Source organism: Aquarana catesbeiana, linkage group LG03, assembly GCF_042186555.1.
Source record: "Aquarana catesbeiana isolate 2022-GZ linkage group LG03, ASM4218655v1, whole genome shotgun sequence".
NCBI classification, from domain to species: domain Eukaryota; kingdom Metazoa; phylum Chordata; class Amphibia; order Anura; family Ranidae; genus Aquarana; species Aquarana catesbeiana.
In genome coordinates, this window is record NC_133326.1 from 406,989,796 (window position 1) to 407,011,803 (window position 22,008).

Consider the following 22,008-nt stretch of genomic DNA (forward strand, 5'->3'; position numbering starts at 1 on the left):
GGGGCGATGCATATGAGGTGCAATGAGCTGTGGCTCAGTGCTGTACTGGCTCCTGAAATATAAAAGTCTGAATATACTTTCCTCTTCTCAGGTGTAGTGGAGGGCCTCTGGGGGTGTTCTCATGCCTACTGTATTTAGACGTTGCTCCCTGGGGTGTTCTCCCAGTAGAAGCACACCTGTTCACCATATTGCCCCTCCACTCTATACCTATTTAGTTAAGTTTGTTGTAATGCTATTGGACTGACAAATATATTATAATGGTTCTACTTAAAATGATTCTCCTTTTGCACTGCCTGCCCTTAGGAGCGATATAAGATTTTATTAGGTCTTTATATTTTTCATATAAATTTGTCCTTTGCTTACTCCCCTGCTCAGAGTGTACCCCATGGTTTTAGGCCACACACCACATCTACAAACGCTTACATGAGGACACTTGCAGGAACAGAATAATCTCTTATGCCTTAACTGAGATGTTCGAGAATATATATTTATATTACACATATACATACACATACACACACATAAAACACACACAGTTCCCTGCCACTTTATATCCCAAGGAGTGCAAGCTCACAACCCTTGATGGACCTCTTCCCCCAATAAGTTCTGAATTTGGGTGGTTCTGAAAAAAGCTTTTGAGTGGATGAATTCCTTCCCCCTTAATTTCCCTAGTGTTTTCCCCTCTCCTCTACTAGAGCCCTGATCATTTTCATCCCTGTCCAAATAGGTCTTATTGGATCCCATTGGGGCAATCTTTTTCTGTATCCTCTCCAATGTTTATCCTTTTTCTCCCTGCATCTCTGCTTCTCTTGATCTGTCATACTAGTTCCCTAGTCCCCGGCTAGGCTACAGTTGCTCTTCTGTTGCTCAACTTTTTCTCACAAGACCGCCATGACATCCATTAAATTTGGATCACTTAATGGGGGAAGGTTGAACTAACCTAAAAAATTATCCAGGGTGTTGTACCATATAAACAAACAATGTGTTCATGTTCTATTCCTCCAAGTAAAAACGCACCTTAAAACCTCCTCGGCCTACTAGATATTATACAAAATGGCATCTGTTTAAGAACACTTTAGGTGAATCCAAAAGGGGTGGCTATAGGGTTCTATTCATCTCTCCTGGTCTCAAACGTACAGGAACATAATGACCCCACGGGGAGGCTCCTCATACTTACGTGTCATTTATATATTAGCCATTTATTCTAGTCAGGGTGTACACCCCCAATCAGGGAGAGGTGCCAATGTTGGTAGCCCTACTATAACATCTGGCAGGCATCAAAGAGGGTACTGTAGTTCTAGGTACTACACCTGCTACTCTTTGACTCACTTCACTTACAGCACAATTGATTTTGTTTCACATTGCTTGCTCAGCTGGCGACCTTAAGCCAGCATGGTCTCACAGCTCTGGTCAGATCACGTCCGTTTTTTTTTTTTTTCAGGTAAGCTCCCCCATGCCTTCAAACTTTTCGCTTCCTGGAGGCTAAACAAGTCTACACAATCAAAACGCTTTCTTTGATCACACATTCTCAATGACATCAAATCCCAATGTGCCCATTATCTCTAGTCTCTACTCCAGTGTTTCTCAAACTTTTTTGTCCTGAGGCACACCAAAAAGGATCTAAACATTTTCATGCCACACCTGAAAATATTCAACAATTTTTGTTGTGAAGAACTTGTTTATTTTTACATATATTTAATTTAAAATTTAATGTGAAGGATGTGCCTGCTTTCGATAACAAATCCGATTAAAGCGAGGCTCCAAAGTCAACAAATGGTACAAACAAATTGAACGGTTTCTATTATTATAATATAATTAGACCAATCTAGTTCTCCCGAGATCTCGCACAATTCTCACGTTACAAAAAGAAACAGTGAATGACAGACTGACAGAGATTGCGTTTTTATATATGTTACTTTAACTTTTTCAACCATTAAATTTTTCGATATGTTCAAGGTTTCAAAACACTATCAATTTTAAATATTTTTCAAAACTCCCACGGCACACCTGCAAATCTCACACAGCACAGTTTGAGAATCACTGCTCTAGTTGCAGAAAAGGCATTTGTTTGCTTAGATTGGAAGTTTCTCTTATCCTCCCTAGGACAGGCTTGCTGTTGGAATTCATTCATAAAAGTCAAGTATTATACTGTGGGCGGCACAGCGGTGCAGTGGTTAGCACTCTCACCTAGCAGTAAACAAGGGTCGCTGGTTCGAATCCCAACCACGACACTACCTGCCTGGAGTTTGCATGTTCTCCCTGTGCCTGCGTGGGTTTCCTCCGGGTACTCCGGTTTCCTCCCACACTCCAAAGACATGCTGGTAGGTTAATTGGCTTCTGTCCAAAATTGGCCCTAGTATATGAATGGGGACCTTGGATTGAGGGTAGGGATTGATGTGAGTGTGCGATGTTCAGGGTTAGGGACAAGGGTCAGGGTTGTAGACCCACACTCACTCAGGTTGAACTGGATGGACTGGTGTCTTTATTCAACCTTACTAACTATGTAACTATGTAACTATGTAACTGTTTCACTTCTAGAATTAAGGTCAACAGCCTACTTTCGGACCCATGTCCATTACCAATGGAATTAACCAGGGGTTATCCTCTTTCCCCACGCCTAAACATACTTGCAATGGAACATTTAGCGGTAACCTTAAGGTCCAATGACAATGATAGTTGACACTGAAGGCAGATGACACAAATTGAGCCTTTTCACAGGTGACCTGCTCATTTATGTGTCAAACCCTAGAGTTGCATTTCCATCAATACTGAAGGAACTGGAATGATTTGAATCTCTTAACTACTTTAAAGTAAATGCCTTAAAGTTATAATGCCTCAATGTGTCATTGCCCCCAAACGACCAGGAGTTTTTAAGAATCAGGTTCCTCTTTGGCTTCATAAAATACCTAGGGCTTCAGATCCCTGCACATCTTCATAAAAATGGTATGATTTCAACTACTTACCTTTACTGATGTCTACCCAACATAAACTCCAGTTAGTTGTCGTCTCTGAAACCTCCCTGGTTAGGCAGGATGCCCCTTTTTAAGATGGACATTCTGCCATGCTGCTATTTTGTCTTGCAAACTTTACCAATTAGTGTTCCCTGGCGCTTTTTCCACGCAAATACAGTACAGCCCGGTTTTATGGCTCTCCCCAGTGGGTTTTTGCGGCCCTGTAGGGGGGCTGGAGCACTGCGCATAGCAATGTACCAATGTCTTTACGGCCGCACAGCCATGGATGACTCCAGGTTGTGCAAGTTGCCGTTTTTTGGACATCGCGCATGCACACTGCAGGTCCGGTGATGTCAGACGCCCTGTGGCATTGTGGGCGCCGGATAGGAGCCCACTATCACGCAGACACATAAATAGAAAGGATGCATCGTTCATCCTCTGTTGCCTTTGGGACTATATCAATGCTCTGATCTGTCAAGGTAGGTTAATTGTATGGATGTTCCCCACCTCAAACTCCCTTCTTTAAATCCTGTAAATTAACATATCTTACGGTGGCCTCTGTGACCACTCTGTTTTCCCCTAGGGGGCTCATTACCCATCATTGCCCACTGAAACAACGGTGGATGGTCCTATTCCAACAATTAATGATCTCTCTTCTAAGGCGAGATAGATTAAATGCACTATCTTTATACATTGGCACATGTGGCGGTTGCTTCTATATGTTTTGATGTATTTATATTGTGATACAATTTTTGGTTACCTTATTTCAGAACATTTCGATAAATTTCTGTCCCAACTATTATTATCTCTATATAGAATATACCAGTCCATGATACATACACACATGCCAAGGTACCTTGTCTATATATGTATCTTTCATTAAATTCATATGGGCTTGATTGCTAGCCCTATTTAACATTTAATTTGGGCACCTACCCATATATTCCTTCTTCTTACAGGTTTAAGAAGTCAAGTCCCTTTGGTATGATCATTTGATATGGTTGAACATTTATGTTATCCTAACCAAATTGGATCACCATTCGTAACATAACTCATTTATTATTAGATCTTTATTTCGTGTCCTGTGCCTTGGTAGGGGGCTCCCATGCCCTCTGGGGTGGGCCATCCTCCCTTGGGCCTCCGGCAGGTTGGCATTGCCGGGTTAGATTTTTCATGGAGGGTTATTCACAGTGGATGCTCATCATTTCACACCATATTATGCCATATGTAACACTGTTATACATTGTTTGACTAATGTATGTTTTCTTTATTTCATAGTTATATGATAATCGTCTTATAATCCTCATGTATATGTACATTGTAGCGCCTGAAAAAGCGGTAAATGTGCTCCGCGAAACATGTAGAGCAACTAATACACAGATGTGATCATAGTGGCCTTTGGTCACTTTGGTGTGACCTTAGAACTAGAGCTTGTTTTGATTATCATTGTTGGTTTTAAAAAATAACTTTATTGTGAAAGATTTATATTTTTGTAATAAAATTCATTTAAATATTTTACATATAACTGTCAAATTCAGTTGTTGTACAGTACCCCTAAAGTCCATATAGCCTCCCCCCCTCAATTTCTTTCTCACAATACAGTACAATCTGCCATACTTAAGTACCTATGGCCCCAAACCCCGGTTTGAATATGCCACGACAACTATACTACAGGGCAGCAGTCCTCTGCAGAGTCCACAATTGGTTCTTAAATGAAAAGGCTAAACTCTATGTGAGCATCCAATGACATATCACACCTCTGCTAATGACCTATATACCCTATACCTTATCACTCCCACTGGGCCTAAACCTTCCTCCCCTAGTGACTGTCCTCCTTCAAGTGAGGGACACCATCGTTAAGTTTAGCACATCCTCATATATAGGCCCACTCAAGCCGTTCCTCAGTAATCTGGAATTTCCCTCAGGGATAAATTGTAATCACTTCCTATGTTGGAAGGACACACTCCCTTTCCCCCTCTGATACTAAATCCTTGAGGGAACTCATAACCCCAGACACTTCACGCCAGGGAGGTTGGTTCCCCTACCTACAACGTAGACATTTGTTGATTAAATCTGCAGCGTTAGGGAGACTCCAAAAGGGACTTTAAACCCTTTGAGGCCCTGTGCTTGCAGGACTCTGAATGCCCACATACACTCACTCAGCTCTATAACATTCTTCTTTTGAAGGCATTCCCAGGTAGTCCATTCCATGTCTGGGATTAGACAAGAAAGTTGGGGCACCCCATCCCGGAGGAGGGATGGGACAAGTCATTCCTTTTTCACCTTCAAAACCAGTATAGCCACCCAAGATCAAAAACAAGATTTCAAACGTTTGATTAGATGGTATAGACGCCTGAATCTTACACAAAATAATACCGTCAATTACTGACCAGTTCTGGTGATGTGGCAAGAACCTGGAGGCATTCTCCATTTGTGGTGTACCTGCTCCCTTTTGACCTTTTTGGCATTCCATTTTCCATCTCTGCCATTTCATTATAGGCAACACCTAGCCAGAAACCCCAGAGGTCACTCTATTTATCTGGGGCCTATTGCTAAGACTAAGAAGGGAATTTTTCAATTCTCAATATCAGCACTCTAAGCATTAATCCCTAGGCATTGGAAATCTCCTACACCTCCCACTATTTCGGAATGGGTGGTGGAGCTCCACCACATTATGAGAATAGAGGAGTCTGTTGCCAGCCTTCATGAACGCTATCCAAAATTTTTGGAATTATGGCACACCTGGATCGATTTTTACGGTTCCCTTAAACAGCAATCATTCTTGTGATCATGCTAAGGGATTCCTAATTATCTTAGAGATAGATCGCCCTACCAGACAGACGCCCCCCACTCTTGATACTCCTCCTTTTTTCTTGGTATTCCATCTACCTTGCACCTGGTTCATTATACCTACTTTTTTCCTGTTCCCACAGTGCAAGATAGAACAACCGTTTAGAAAGAATGCCAATGGTCTCTATTTTCAAAATTACCTCTCGGAAAAGCACTACACCAACTGGGCTATAGGCCTTCATAGATCTAGACATATAATGTAGACAGTAGACTTTTCCTTCAAAGCTGAGCTCAGTGAACTTGTCTGCCTTCGCTATTGGTCCTATAAAATGATAATCATTTTCAAAGGCCAATAGAGAGTCACAAAGTGGGAGTGGTGTGGGGCCAAGCTCAACACTTACAGGAAAAAAAAAAAAAAAAATCAAGGTTTGCGGCAAACTCTGTTTCCTGTTTGTTATGACATCTCCATGAAAGATAATCTCTTCTTGTACACTTATCTTCATTATTAAATTTACATTTTTCAGATTTGTGTTTTTTTTTTTTTTTTTTAAAGGGCATGCATTTATAATTATATTCAGGGCTTAAAAAAAAAAACGAGTTTCCTTTATTTTGAGTTTGTCAAGTATAAAATACTGCATATGAACAATTTATATTTACTATTTACAGAAATCAGATGAAGCATTGGACTACTTTTCACATTTTGTTACAATAACTGCTTTGCAGAAAAGATTAATTGAGAATACTAGCTGCTGGATGAAAATTACCTGATCAACGCAATGGATCCGCAAATATTCCATAGCCTGAAGGATGCTTTTAGGAATAGGATAGCCTGTCCTCTGCACATTTAGGATAAGTGGAACACCAAACACATTTTTATCTTTGTAGTCTGGAACCCTTATTTTACGAATAAACTTTGGAACATTCCTATAAATTAAAGAAGAATTTATCATCGTATGCAAACTATTGTAAGTATAGGAAACAAAGGAATTACACAAATCATCATGCATATTTCACAACAAACATCATCCCAGCTCTGTTTAATTTCAAAGTAGAAGCAGCAAAGCATCATGGTAAATTGTTAAAGGAAATTTATGATCATACATGTATTTTATACTATCAGCATTGTAATAGGAGTACCATCAATAGTTATTTTTGACAACCCAATATAAGCTTTCTCTGCCTGTCTGTTAGCCACCTCTTTCTGCCACTTTCTGAATTTCATGCATGCTTTGAGGCTTCTCTGCTGTTTTTCAATTTCTAAGAACTACATATCCCAAGGTACCTTGCTGCCTGCAAGCTGAGATTCCTGTGCTGACTTTATGTCTTGACTGCACCTCTGTAGTTCAGAAGGCTCTGTGATTTTTCTGACACAGCAGTGTGCATCAACAAGGCACAGTAAATAAGTGGCAAATAATTCCAGGAAGTAAATGTGTGGGGAGATTCACAATGCAAGTTTACAAACTTTAGGATCATTCCTATTAATGGAAGTAGGCTAGAAATAATTGAAATACATTGTAGAAAGGAATATACGATTTTACATAGATACACTTTACTACAGTTTCAAAGAAGCTTCTTCCATGGTTAAGTGAAAACTTTATCCATCAAGTTGCATTGTCTAACATGCCAGACCTTTGTTCCTAATTTTTAAAAGGACAGCTTACTTACTAGAATGGTACCAGCAGATTGGCCCAAAGCAAACATGGTACCAATCTTCAAAAAAGGGGCAAGATAGTATGTAAACTATTGTAAGAAATAATAAGGGACCATAGCCAAGAATTTGCTGATGAAAATAGTTTCATTAGTAGTAACCAACATGAACTTAGAAAAAGGCCATTCTTGCCAGACCAGCCTTTTAACTTGCTTGGAGGACATAAGCTTTAATCTGGATAGAGGAGGCCTGTGGACTTAGTAATTTTATATTTCGCTAAGGCATTTGATTCAGTACTCCAGAAATGCTCAGTTTACAAATTAAGGTATTTTGGCACTTATGAGATCATATATACCTGGATAGCAAACTGGTTCCAAAAGCATGTCCAGAGGGTGGCGAGTAATGGCATATTTTCTGAATGGTTGTGAGGGGTGTGCCCCAGTTGTATTAAACGTAAAATCAAAAAAGGAAAATATTGCAGCTTATCAATCAAAAGGAGTGTTTTTGGTTTTTTTGGTTTTTTGTTTAGACTTTTTTCCCCCCTTTGTTTTCATCTGGTGATCTAGCCAGTAACACACCTCCTGTGCCTGCAATCTGAATGGAGGAGCACAGAGGAACATTTGGACAACAGCATTGTCAGTCTGAAGGGAGGGTAGGGTTAGATGCACGAGCAGATTAAAAAGCACTTAACAAATTGAAACCAAACTTCAGCTAAAACTTTATAAGCTTATATTTAAGCAACATTTTTGTTCCTTTTGGGATAAAGGTTTTACATTAAAAATAAAAGCTAATAATTGAAAGCCCCCTGTCAGTGGTAAATGTTTTGCCTAAACCCTCTAACTGCTACATCTGCAGGACAGCTTGCTCTGTTGAAAAACAACGGATTTACTGAAAATTCTGTTTAGTGAAGCATTTGTCAATGACAATAAACAAAACATATAACAAAGTGAGAGCCCATGCTGGGGCTTCGGGAAGGGAATTCTTGCAAGGTACAATCATGTAGAACAAGCAAGGGCCTTGCCCAAAACAAAGTTGCGGTTTGTGAGAGTACGCATAAACTACATTAGTTATAATAAAATCATACACTGTTATATGTTTAAGTTTTAAGGAAAAACTCAGACATGTAACCAGTACAGTACGTTTATTATTAAGGCACAGACATTGCAGGTGCTGTTGTGGGCTCAGCTGACCAACTGGACCACACCTTGTCAGCTTTTTTGGGGCAACCCCTATTAAAGTAAGTATCCTTATATAAGGATACGCTATTATTCACTAATTGCTTCCAGAAATCAGGAAAAGGAGGGACAGAATTTTTAGTGCATCCTGATTGCCTTCCTAGCATATAAGAGATGCAAGCTAACCAGGGTTGTCTTAGCTACCGTGGGGATGACATTTTCCACCAGTCCTAATAAGCAGATTGCCATAGCTGGCCTCAGGGAGATTGATAGTGAGGGGGAGATGATAATCATATCTAGTACCTCTCTCCAGAACCCGGAGCTAGCGGGACAGGTCCAAAAGATATGGGGAAAAACCCCAGGGGAGTAAGCACATCTCCAACTTTCATGCGAATGTGAGGAAGTCACCTTGTGAAGTCTAAAACGAGTGTAGTAGGCTCTGTGAACTATTTTGAATTGTATAAGCCATTTTTGCAATAAATTTGAAAATAGCCAGCACCACCGCATGGTCTATATGCGGCGGCGATGACATCAGCAGTCTTACTTCGATCTTGCAAGGAAACCAATGTGAGAAAAGGAAGGTCCCAGACTAACACAGCTGAAGGCTTTCTGAACCCAGGGTTTTTTTAACGCCAATAATTTGCTGCCCACGAACGAGAGTTGAGCCCACTCACATTCCATGAGAGGTAAGTGAATGAGGCATTGTCATGTGGAGCCATGGTGGGAGTAGTGGTGTTTGAAAAACATAAGGCGCTTACAGGACAAAAAGGGACATTCAAGGAGCAGTAATGTAGTCATGAGCCCACACCACAAACACCCACAAACAACATTAGGTACAAAAACCCAATATACACCGGGGTGGATAACCTGCCCATTACTAACCCCACCCCCCAAAAAAATGCAGGGGGGAGTAGAAAGAGGCCCATACCCAAAACAATCAAAAACTGGTAATAGCAATGTACCATGTCCAGTAGGTCACCCTAAAGAGTCCCCGATGACTAGGCTTGGGGCCAAGGAAGGGACCAAGGGACTCCACGGTTGAGAGGGGTGTCCACATGTAGTACCTCGGGTAGGTCCTGTACTGAGGCAAAACCGTAGCCAAATCTAGACACCATAGAAGAGCGTATGCCGGAGCTGCTGGGTGGGAGCCCATAAGCAGCTGAAGATAAAGAAACCAAAAAGTATGCAATAACAAAATATGGTTTTAGGCACTTCTATTGCAGATCCAGTTTAGCACGGGCAGCTATTAGGATGCGGCCATGATCCCAGTAGATTAACAGGTAAAAAGGAGAAAAAGGCATGGAGGTGCCCCAGGCTTAGGAGGGACCCTGTGAGCCCGTTTGACTACAAATGTAGGCTGGAAGGTCGGCGGGATTGTACAGGGAGGTCAGCAGCTGTTCGGCAAACTCCGCTGGTTTGGCTCTGTTCACACACTCATGCAAACCCAGTATGTGGATGTTGTTCTGCCAAAGGCGATTTTCAATATCAATAGCCTTCTCCTGTAGCTCTCTGATGTGGAGTTATAGGGCATGCAGCTTCCTGGTGTCAGACTGCACCATGTCCACCGCAGAAACGCAGTCCTCAACTTCGGAGAACTGGGAGCGGAATTTATCCAGGTCATGGTGGATGAGGCGGATGATCGTGGCCAGAAGACAATATTGGCTGTCAGTGTCTCTTTGCAGGCAGTGATACCTGCAAGAAACTCAGCACTGGAGGGGGCCCTCTTCGCGCCATCCCCCACCGTGCCAACTGACATGGCTGCATTAGGAGATCTCATGGGCCAAGATGGCTGCCGAAGGGGATGGCCCATCGATGTGCAGGTAGAATGCGGCTTTCTGGGGCCATCTGAATCCTTTAAAATGAAGCAAGGGATCACCTAAAAACGTGGACAATGTTCCCGATTCTGAGAGGCGAGAAGAGTTCCGTGAGAAGCAGATGAAAGGTAGACAGGATTGGATCTCCGGCATCAACCGTCCAGTCTGCTTCACATCCTGGCCACACCCCCATTTGCTTTTAGGTTTAATACCGCTTTAAAATAGAGGGGTGGGCAACTAGATGGCAGAGAAGGTTTCATTCTAAAAAACATTTAAAGAAATGCACTTAGGAGCTAAAAAAATATGTATGCAAGTTACTCGCTAGGGGGAAAACCTCTGGGGGAATTAAGATGGAATGGGGGTTCTAGTAGATCAGACACATCAAGAGCAAGCACTGCCAACCCAACAGCAAGCAAGGCTTGTAAAGCACCGCTTTACAAATCTACTGCTTTTGCAAAATCCAAGTACACCATGCCCACAGCCCCCCTCTGTCCAAGGTTTTGCTCACCTTCTCAAAGAAATATCAGGTTTGTCTAACAACTTCTGTCTTTCATGAATCCATGATGCTCAAAATGTTTTTTTCTAGCAAAAAAACTCATCTATGTGGTCTTATATTAAACTCTCCAGTATCTTCCCAACTATAGACGTTACATACTAGGCGAGGTTGAAAAGACAAAAGTCCAACCTATGTGTGTGATTATATGTCAGTATTACATTGTATATCCCCGTATGTTGTGGTCATTCAGGTGCTTATATAATAGTTTTTTTAAACTAATCGATGCTCCCCACTGAAACCACCGCCTGTGAAAGGGAATTCCACATCCTTGCCGCTCTTACAGTAAAGAATCCTCTATGCAGTCTAAGGTTAAACCTCTTTTCTTTAAATCTTTATGAGTGGCTACGTGTCTTATTAAACTCCCTTCCACTGAAAAGTTTTATACCTACTGTGGGGTCACCAGTATGGTATTTGTAAATTAAAATCATATCCCCTCTCAAGTGTCTCTTCTCCAGAGAGAATAAGTTCAGTGCTCATAACCTTTCTTCATAACTAATATTCTCCAGTCCCTTTATTAGCTTTGTTGCCCTTCTCTGTACCCACTCCATTTCCAGTACATCCTTCCTGAGGACTGGACAGCATACTCCAGGTGAGGCCGGACCAGAGTCTTGTAGAGTGGGAGAATTATAGCTTTATCTCTTGAGTTAAACCCTTTTTAATGCATGCCAATAGTCTGCTTGCTTTGTTAGCAGCATGCCATTGCTGAGCCTATCATCTACTAGGATCCCCAGATCCTTTTCCATCCTTGATTCCCCCAGAGGTTCTCCCCCCAGAGAGTAGATTGCATTCATATTTTTGCCACCCAAATGCATTATTTTAAATTTTTCCACATTAAACCTCATTTGCCATGTAGTTGCCCACCCCTTCATTTGTTGAGATTTTCTTGCAAGGTTTCCACATCTCGCAGAGACGTTATTGCCCTGCTTAGCTTAGTATTGTCCGCAAATACAGAGATTGAACTGTTTACCCCATCCTCCAGGTCTTTTTGAACAAATTAAATAGGATTGGTCCCAGCACAGAACCCTGGGGGACCCCACTACCCACCCCTGACCATTCAGAGTATTCCCCCATTTATCACCACCCTTTGAATTCACCCAGTTTTCAATCCATGTACTCATCCTATGGTCCATGCCAACAGACCTTACTTTGTACAGTAAACACTTATGGGGAACTGTGTCAAATGATTTTGCAAAATCAAGATACACCACGTCTACGGGCCTTTCTTTATCTAGATGGCAGCTCACCTGCTCATAGAATGATAATAGATTGGTTTGGCAAGAATGATTCTTCAAGAATCCATGCTGATTACTGCTAATGATACCGTTTTCATTACTAAAATCTTGTACAGTCCCTTATCATCCCCTCCAAGAGTTTGCATACTATTGATGTTAGGCTAACTGGTCTGTAATTCACAGGGATGTATTTTGGCCCTTTTTTAACCACTTCAGCCCCGGAAGGATTTACCCCCTTCCTGACCAGAGCACTTTTTACAATTTGGCACTGCGTCGTTTTAACTGCTAATTGCGCGGTCATGCAATGCTGTACCCAAACAAAATCTGCGTCCTTTTCTTCCCACAAATAGAGCTTTCTTTTGATGGTATTTGATCACCTCTGTGATTTTTATTTTTTGCGCTATAAACGGAAAAAGACCGAAAATTTGGAAAAAAATATTTTCTACTTTTTGTTATTAAAAAAAATCCAATAAATTCAATTTTAGTCATACATTTAGGCCAAAATGTTTTTGGCCACATGTCTTTGGTAAAAAAAATGTCAATAAGCGTATATTTATTGGTTTGCGCAAAAGGTATAATGTCTACAAACTAGGGTACATTTTCTGGAATTTACACAGCTTTTAGTTTATGACTGCCTATGTCATTTCTTGAGGTGCTAAAATGGCAGGGCAATACAAACCCCCCCAAATGATTCCATTTTGGAAAGTAGACACCCAAAGGAAATGGCTGAGAGGCATGTTGAGCCCATTGAATATTATTTTTTTTGTTCCAAGTGATTGAAAAATGACAACAACAAAAAAAATTTGGTTTTACGGGGTCCTGTACGCGGCTAGGCTCCCAAAAAGTCTCACACATGTGGTATCCCCATACTCAGGAGAAGCAACAATGTATTTTGGGGTGTAATTTCACATATTCCCATGGCATGTTTGAGCAATATATCATTTAGTGACAACTTTGTGCAAAAAAAAAAAAAAAAAAAAAAATTGTCTTTCCCGCAACTTGTGTTACAATTAAAAATATTCCATGGACTCGTCATGCCTCTCAGCAAATAACTTGGGGTGTCTACTTTCCAAAATTGGGTAATTTGGGGGGGGGGGGGGTTGAACTGTCCTGCCATTTTATGCACAACATTTAGAAGCTTATGTCACACATCACCCACTCTTCTAACTACTTGAAGACAAAGCCCTTTCTGACACTTTTTGTTTACATGAAAAAATTATTTTTTTTTTGCAAGAAAATTACTTTGAACCCCCAAACATTATATATATTTTTTAAAGCAAATGCCCTACAGATTAAAATGGTGGGTGTTTCTTTTTTTTTTTTTTTTTTTTCACACAGTATTTGCGCAGCGATTTTTCAAACGCATTTTTTTGGGAAAAACACACCTTTTTTAAATTTTAATGCATTAAAACACACTATATTGCCCAAATGTTTGATGACATAAAAAACGAGATCTTAGGCTGAGTACATGGATACCAAACATGACATGCTTTAAAATTGCACACAAACAATGCAGTGGCGACAAACTAAATACATTTTTAAAAGCCTTTACAGGTTACCACTTTAGATTTACAGAGGAGGTCTACTGCTAAAATTACTGCCCTCGATCTGACCTTCGTGGTGATACCTCACATGTATGGTGCAATTGCTGTTTACATTTGACGCCAGACCGACGCTTGCATTCGCCTTTGCGCAAGAGCAGCGGGGGGGGCAGGGGTGCTTTTTTTTTTTTTTTTTTTTTGCTCTTTTATCTTATTTTTAAACTGTTCATTTTATTTTTTATTGTTATCTCAGGGAATGTAAATATCCCTTATGATAGCAATAGGTAATGACAGGTACTCTTTTTTGAAAAAATTGGGGTCTATTAGACCCTAGATCTCTCCTCTGCCTCAAAGCATCTGACCACACCAAGATCGGTGTGATAAAATGCTTTCCCAATGGCGCTGTTTACATCCGGCGAAATCTAAGTCATGAAATGCTCGTAGCTTCCGGTTTCTTAGGCCATAGAAATGTTTGGAGCCACTCTGGTCTCTGATGAGCTCTATGGTCACCGGCTGCATTCTCAGGTTCCCTGTTGGGACAGGAGAGCCAGAGAAAAACATGGAAGACAGTGGGGGGGGGGCATTCCCTCCCACTGCTTGTAAAAGCAGTCTAGAGGCTAATTAGCCGCTAGGATTGCTTTTACATGAAAGCCGACCGCTGGCTGAAAAGAATGATACCAAGATGATACCTAAACCTGCAGGCATCATTCTGGTATAACCACTCAAAGTCCAGCAACATACCAGTACGTTGCTGGTCTTTGTTGGGCATATATTGTAAACTTTTTTTTCATGCAGCCTGTGGGCTGAATGAAAAAAAAAAAAGAGATTGATCGGTGGGTATGCCCACCATTAGAATACCTCCCTTCATCCACCCACCTCTAATGATGAGCATACATGCACCGTATATATATGCCGAAGCATGGGGGCATCCTCCCTCATCCACCCACTGCTGCCCCCACGCTTCGGCATATATGCTGAAGTATGTAACTGTGGTGGTGAAATCACCTCCGACAGCGCTGGAGTCACGGCTTTATGTATCGTGGGAGCAGACGCTGTTGCTGTCAAGATAAATAAATCTGCTCTGCAGCTGAATGGCGTACCTGAACAAAAAAATGGTTAACAATAAAACACAGTAAACAGTAAAGTATAAAAAAAATGCATATCTGAAAAGCAAACATGGTAAAAACAGAACAATAAACATTGCAGAATAGAATACAGTAAAAAAGAGCAGAACAATGGAGAGAGAATAGAGAGGGAGAGAACAATAAAACGACAACTATTTTTGTTTTTTATATTTTTTTTTGTGTTTTTATTTAATTTTTTTTTTACACTTTTTTTTGTAACTATAACTTTTGTAACTGGTACCAGGTTCGGGTCTCTCAAAATGCGATGGCATCTTGGGAGACCCTGTGAAAGTGTGCCTAGTCTGTGCAGTGCTGTACCCTACGCTAATACTCAACTAGTGAATGGTAGCGTTCAAAACATTCACCAATGCAAAGACCAGGATTGTCAGGACAGGAGGGACATAAATACCGGGTGTCACTCCGATATCCGCGCTTGCTGCAGACACGACATCTTCTTTGGAGGGCTCGTTGGGTAGGGGTACTCGGGAGGACATACGGGAGGACTCGGCTGCCTCTCATGCAGCCGGCTTACTGCATTTGGTTGGGGAAGGTGAGGTAGAGCACCGTCTGGAGACAGAAGGGCTCTGACGATCTCTTCCTGGAATTTAAGGAAGGATCCAGTCCGTCCTGAAGCTCTGTATAGCACATGAGCGTTCAGCAAAGCCAATTGAAATAAATAGACAGACACTTTCTTGTACCAGCGTCTGGCCTTACGGGCAATTAGGTACGGCGCCAACAACTGGTCGTTGAGGTCCACCCCTCCCATATTTTGGTTATATTCGTGGACACAGAGGGGTTTCTCCACAACACCAGACGCCGTAGTAATTTGGACCGTCGTGTCTGCATGAAGGGAGGTAAGAACGAAAACATTCTTATTATCCCTCCACTTCATAGCGAGCAAGTTATTACACTTGAAGCAGGCTCTCTCCCCCAGCCTAAGACGGGAATCTATAAGCCGTTGGGGAAAGCCCCGGCGATTAGGTCGCACGGTGCCACATGCTCCAATTTGATGATCAAAAAGGTGACTAAAAAGTGGCACGCTCGTGTAATAATTGTCCACGTACAAGTGGTACCCCTTTCCGAATAAGGGTGACACCAAGTCCCACACTATTTTGCCAGCGCTTCCTATGTAGTCAGGGCAGTTTGTTGGCTCTATGTGACTATCTTTGCCCTCGTAAACCATAAAACTACATGTATAGCCTGTGGCCCTGTCACAGAGCTTTTACATCTTGACCCCGTATCTGGCACGCTTGCTGGGAAGGTACTGTTTGAATGACAAGCGGCCAGAAAATTTAATCAGGGACTCATCAACGCAGACAACTTGATGGGGAGTAAACAAGTCTGCAAAACGTTGGTTGAAGTGGTTTACGAGGGGCCAAATTTTGTAGAGCCGATCGTATTCAGGGTCTCCAGGAGGACGACAGAGTTCATTGTTGTTGAAGTGCATGAACCACAAAATCTGTTCGTATCGTGCCCTGGTCATGGAGGCAGAGAACAAGGGCATATGGTGAATTGGGTCAGTGGACCAATATGACCGCAACTCACTCTTTTTAGTTATGCCCATGTTGAGGGAAAGGCCCAGAAAGATCTTAAAATCGGAAACCGTAATTGGTTTCCAATCTCTGGCAAGGGAGGGCTGGGGAATAGTGGCGATGTGTTGATTGTTGTTGCTTTGGTCCACAATAGATCTATAGAGATCTTCAGTGAAAAACAGCGAATAAAAATCAAGTGACGTAAAATCAACTGTTTCCACCTGAATTCCAGGTTGGCCAGTGAAAGGGGGAAGTGCGGGTGCTGCAGAAGTGGTGGGTTTCCAATTCGGATTGGCGAATGCAGCAGGAAGGGAACTATGGGCACGACGGGCCTGTGTTCGTCTTCTTGGTGGCAGCGGGACACTACTTGTGCTTGCCACCTCGCCAGCTTGAACTGCACTTATGGGACTCGCCACGTCACCAAGTGTTACTGCAGTGCTGGATGTACGGCCAGGGTGTACTAGGCCGCTGGTGCTTGCCAGTTCACCAGAAGGAATAGTGGAGCTAGTACTGCTCTGCTCCATACGAGGGACCTGCGGTTCTTGCACATCAAGGACAGAAGAGGATGTTCGGGGTCTGGTACGCCTGACCGTGGCAGGGACCACAACTCCGTCATCAGAGCTATCTGTCATGGAGCCGCTGTCCTCTACAAGATCGTATTCTGAGCCTGAATCTGACAGATGAGTGACTTCCTCTTCACTATCTGTCATGCTCAGAAACGTGTAGGCCTCTTCACTAGTGTACCTTCGATTTGCCTTTGTGGGCTCTAAATTTAGTGGTACACTAGTGAGACTCACAGGCAAAAAAGCTCCCGACTGTTAGCGACTGTATCAAAAAGCTACCAACAAAAACTGTTAGCGATCGCAGGGATCAGGCCTGAATCTGCGAACGCTGCAGTTATGTGTGTTTAGTGTTTTGTAAGTGATAGTGATCGATCGATACCGCACTTGGGTGGGCTGGGCCGAGGGGCAAAACGCAGGTGATAGCAGGTATCTGGGCTGATCCCGCTAACACTGTGTTTTTGGGAACCCTAAACTGCTGGAGATGCTAGTATAGATCTGATCGGATCAGATATTGATCCGTTCAGATACTATACCACTAAGGGAGGTGTATGCTGCGTGCGTGGGCGTTAGTGGTACTGGCACTAACCTGACGCTGCCTGGGGCGACGCAGACCTTATCTGACCCTAAAACTTAACTTATATCATCGCTGGGCGATTAGGGGGTTAAACCTTTATAAGGTAATAAATGGCGGGTGCCCTGAAACTATAATAAACAAACTAACTAACCAGCGTCACCCGTAACAGTTATACGGTGATCACTGGTGAAAGGGTTAACTAGGGGGCAATCAGGGGGTTAAAACCTTTATTAGGTAGTATATGGGGGTCCCTGTCGCTATAAAACACTGACGGCGAATGTATATACTTACCTAACTAGCGTCACCTGTGTCACTAATACAGCAATCAGAAAAAGGATCGCTTAGTGACACTGGCGACGTGGGGTGATCAAGGGGTTAACCTGTGTTAGGGGGGTATCCCAGACCTAAAGGGGGCTACCACTAACTGCCCTACCACTTATAACTGTCACAAACTGACACCAATGCAAAAAAAAAAAAAACTGCTATTGGTGTCACTGTGACGGGGGTGCAGGGGGGTGATCGGGGGGGTGAAGGGGGGTGAAATGTGTGCCTAGAGTGTTTTACAGTTAGTGTAGTGTTTGGTGCACTTACTTGATGTCTTCTCTCCTCAGCGCCGGAACGAAAAGACCGGCTCGAGGAGAGATGACATCACTTCCTCTGCCACTGTTTACATTACTGCAGCAGAGGAAGAATGTCATTGGCTGGGAGCGATCGTGAGGGGGTGGCCACGAATGGATGGCCTCCCCCTCACCTCTGATCGCTCCGGGACAGAAGCCGACCGCCTCGGGCACCGGGGGGGGGGGGGGGGTCCGATTGGACCCCCCGCCCCCGGGAGGCAAGTAACGTACCCATACGTTACTTTGCCTGCCTGTGCCATTCTACCGCAGTATATCTGCGTGAGGCGGTCGGCAAGTGGTTAAATACTGAAGCTACATTGGCTTTTCTCCAATCAGCTGGTACCGTTCCAGTCAGTAGACTGTCAGTAGAAATGAGAAACAGTCTGGCAATTACTTGACTGAGTTCCCCAAGGACCCTCGGGTCCCGGTGACTTATTGATGTTAAGTTTTCCAAGTCTATTTCTAATTCTGTCCTCTGTTAGCCATGAGGGTGCTTCCTGTAATGTGTCATGAAGATAAACACTGCATTTTTGGAATGCCCCCCCAATTCCCTCGTGAAGACTGAGGAGAAGAAAAAAAAAAACTAACATGTCTATGGTTACTTGCTAACATCTGGAGGAAGAGAGATTTAACCTCCACAATATGGAAAGGCATCTTAACAGTAAGAGCTGTGAAAATGTGGAATATAGGTTCTGGCCAGCTCAGATTTTTTTTTTTTTTTTTAAAAAGGCATGGATTAATTTTTAAATTCACAAAATATAATGGGATACTAATATTTATAGGTAAAGTTGATCCAAGGAATATTGGATTGCCTCTTGGGAGATCAGGAAGGAACCCCCCCCGGAGCAAATTGGATCGTGCTTTATTTTTTTGCCTTCCTCTGGATCAACTGTGGGTATAGGATAATGTATATTGAGGTTTTATGGTTTGTGACAAGCATAAGAGATTGGATTTCCCCATAACAAATGGCCAGTGACAGCAATGAATATCACAAGTAGTAGAGGTGGATCACTTTATAGGAGATACAAACAGCAATAAAGATGTGACAATGGTTCTAGTCCCAATTATATTACTTCTTCCCTTTGAATACTGCGCAAATGACAAAGCAATAGATCTCATGGAATACAAACAAAATTAGTTTATGCTTTTGCACAAACCTTAAATAATTTTCATTTAGTTCCAATATAGGCTGAGGTTCAGTTAGGCCCCTTTCACACTGGGGCGGTAGGGGGCGTCGGCGGTAAAACAGTGCTATTTTTAGCGCTGTTTTACCGCGGGATTCGTCCGCTAGCGGTGCGGATTTAACCCCCCGCTGGCGGCCGAAAAAGGGTTAAAACCACTCGTACAGCGCGGCTATAGCCGCGGTATTTCCGTGGTATAGCCGCGCTGTCCAATTGATTTCAATGGGCAGGAGCGGTGAAGGAGCGGTGAATACACCGCTCCTTCAACGCTCCAAAGATGCGGCTCACAGGACTTTTTTTACCGTCCTGCCAGCGCACCGCTTCAGTGTGAAAGCCCTCGGGACAAACAGTGTGAAAGCCACACTGAACAAACAGCGGAGACTGTTTAGGGGCGGTTTGCAGGCGGTATTTTTAGCGCAATAACGCCTGCAAACCGCCCCAGTGTGAAAGGGGCCTTAGAGCAGATGGTGTCACACAGAATTCCCATGAACTCACCAGTTCCAGCCTTGTTTGTTGGGAGGGGAATACTTATCCATCAGCGCTGTGAGCTTTAACAAAGACAGTTTCTGGATCCTGTTCATGTGAGCTGCTGACTGTCTTTCAACTTGCATGGAAATATTTTCAGGCTCTGGACTTTCTCTGCAAATTTGAAAATTTCCAAACAGCTTAAAATGCTTACTGTATCCCAGGATATTTAGCACATTATTTTTTTTACAAGGTATAATTTATAAAGAAAGAAATTAGGCATTGCTCATAGTTTGTATGAAACTAAACACATCTTAATTCAGAAACACAATCTAAAGTACTACTTGTCTGGAGTCACCCAAATGCAAAAAACAAAAAGAAAAAACAGCCCTGTATAAGGAAAAGATTTAAAAGATTTCATAGTAACTATATAAGCTATTAAAAAAAAAGCACAAACTGCAATATACTACAGACATTATTATTTATTAATTACACACATCTTAAAAAATAGATGCTGTCTGATCACTGTATAGAGCATACATAAGTTAAAGACAATAATATTACTTCAACTACTACTATATGTTCCAAGTATGCATAATATGAAATTCGGCTGCATTCACTGTACTACTTTGGGCCGACTTTGATGCCAGTTGTAGTCCATAGACCTCAGTTTACCCAGGCATTCTGTGAAATCGCGGCAAAATCACATAAAAATCGCAGCTGCAAAATTGCGGCAAAATCGCGTGACTTTGAAGTCAGGGTAGTGTGAGGTCCCTTTCACACTTGTGCGACTTGTCCTGTGACTTGGGACTGCAAAGTCGCATGACAAGTCATTCCCCATGATTTCCAATGATAACCATTCATATATGTGCGACTTCAAGTTGTGCCGACTTCAAAGTAGTCCCTGTACTACTTTGCTCCGAATTTGATGCGAGTTGAGGTCCATATACCTAGAAGTTTACACAGGCATTCCCTGAAATCGTGGCAAAATCACATGACTTTGAAGTTGCGGTAATGTGAAAGGGGCCTAAAAGAAGCTAATGTACTTTTTTGAGCTTCAGGCCCCTTTTAAGACCCCTTTCACACTGCTGCGACTTGAAAGTCGCACGGTTTTGCCACGATTTGAATGCAATTTCGCTGCCGCGACTTTGCCGCAATTTCAGGGAATGCCTGTGTAAGCTTGAGGTCTATGGACCTCAACTCGCACTAAAGTTGGACCAAAGTATTACAGGGACTACTACTTTAAGGTTGGCACAACTTGAAGTCACACATATATGAATGGTTATCATTGAAAATCATGGGGAACGATTGTCATGCGACTTTCCAGTCCCAAGTCACAGGACAAGTCACACGAGTGTGAAAGGGACCTCACACTACCCTGACTTCAAAGTCATGCGATTTTGCCGCAATTTTGAAGCTGCGATTTTGATGTGATTTTGCCGCGATTTCACGGAATGCCTGGGTAAACTATGGACTACAACTGGCATCAAAGTCGGCCCAAAGTAGTACAGTGAATGCAGCCGAATTTCATATTATGCACACTTGGACATATAGTACTAGTTGAAGTAATATTATTGTCTTTAACTTATGTATGCGCTATACAGTGATCAGACAGCAAGTTAAAGACAATAATATTACTTCAACTAGTACTATATGTTCAAGTGTGAATAATATGAAATTCGGCTGCATTCACTGTACTACTTTGGGCCGACTTTGATGCCAGTCGTAGTCCATAGACCTCAGTTTACCCAGGCATTCCGTGAAATTGCGGCAAAATCACATCAAAATCGCAGCTGCAAAATTGCGGCAAAATCGCGTGACTTTGAAGTCAGGGTAGTGTGAGGTCCCTTTCACACTCGTGCGACTTGTCCTGTGACTTGGGACTGGAAAGTCGCATGACAATCGTTCCCCATGATTTCCAATGTTAACCATTCATATATGTGTGACTTCAAGTTGTGCCAACCTTAAAGTAGTAGTCCCTGTAATACTTTGGTCCAACTTTAGTGCGAGTTGAGGTCCATAGACCTCAAGCTTACACAGGCATTCCCTGAAATTGCGGCAAAGTCGCGGCAGCGAAATTGCGTTAAAATCGTGGCAAAACCGTGCGACTTTCAAGTCGCAGCAGTGTGAAAGGGGTCTTAAAAGGGGCCTGAAGCTCAAAAAATACATGAGCTTCTTTTAGGCCCCTTTCACATTACCGCAACTTCAAAGTCATGTGATTTTGCCACAATTTCAGGGAATGCCT

At 42.5% G+C, this 22,008-nt stretch overlaps 1 protein-coding gene across 3 annotated transcripts in view; it reads right to left on the reverse strand.

The window, feature by feature from the left end:
- LOC141132388 (rho GTPase-activating protein 7-like) overlaps positions 1–22,008 on the reverse strand; it is a 314,961-nt gene that overhangs the window by 112,703 nt on the left and 180,250 nt on the right. For all 3 annotated transcript variants that reach the window (XM_073620714.1, XM_073620713.1, XM_073620715.1), the window contains exons 6-7: positions 19,794–19,937; positions 6,506–6,665 (exon numbers count right to left, since the gene is read on the reverse strand). In XM_073620714.1, the coding sequence (XP_073476815.1) occupies positions 6,506–6,665; positions 19,794–19,937 (304 nt within the window). The remainder of the gene's footprint in view (positions 1–6,505; positions 6,666–19,793; positions 19,938–22,008) is intronic.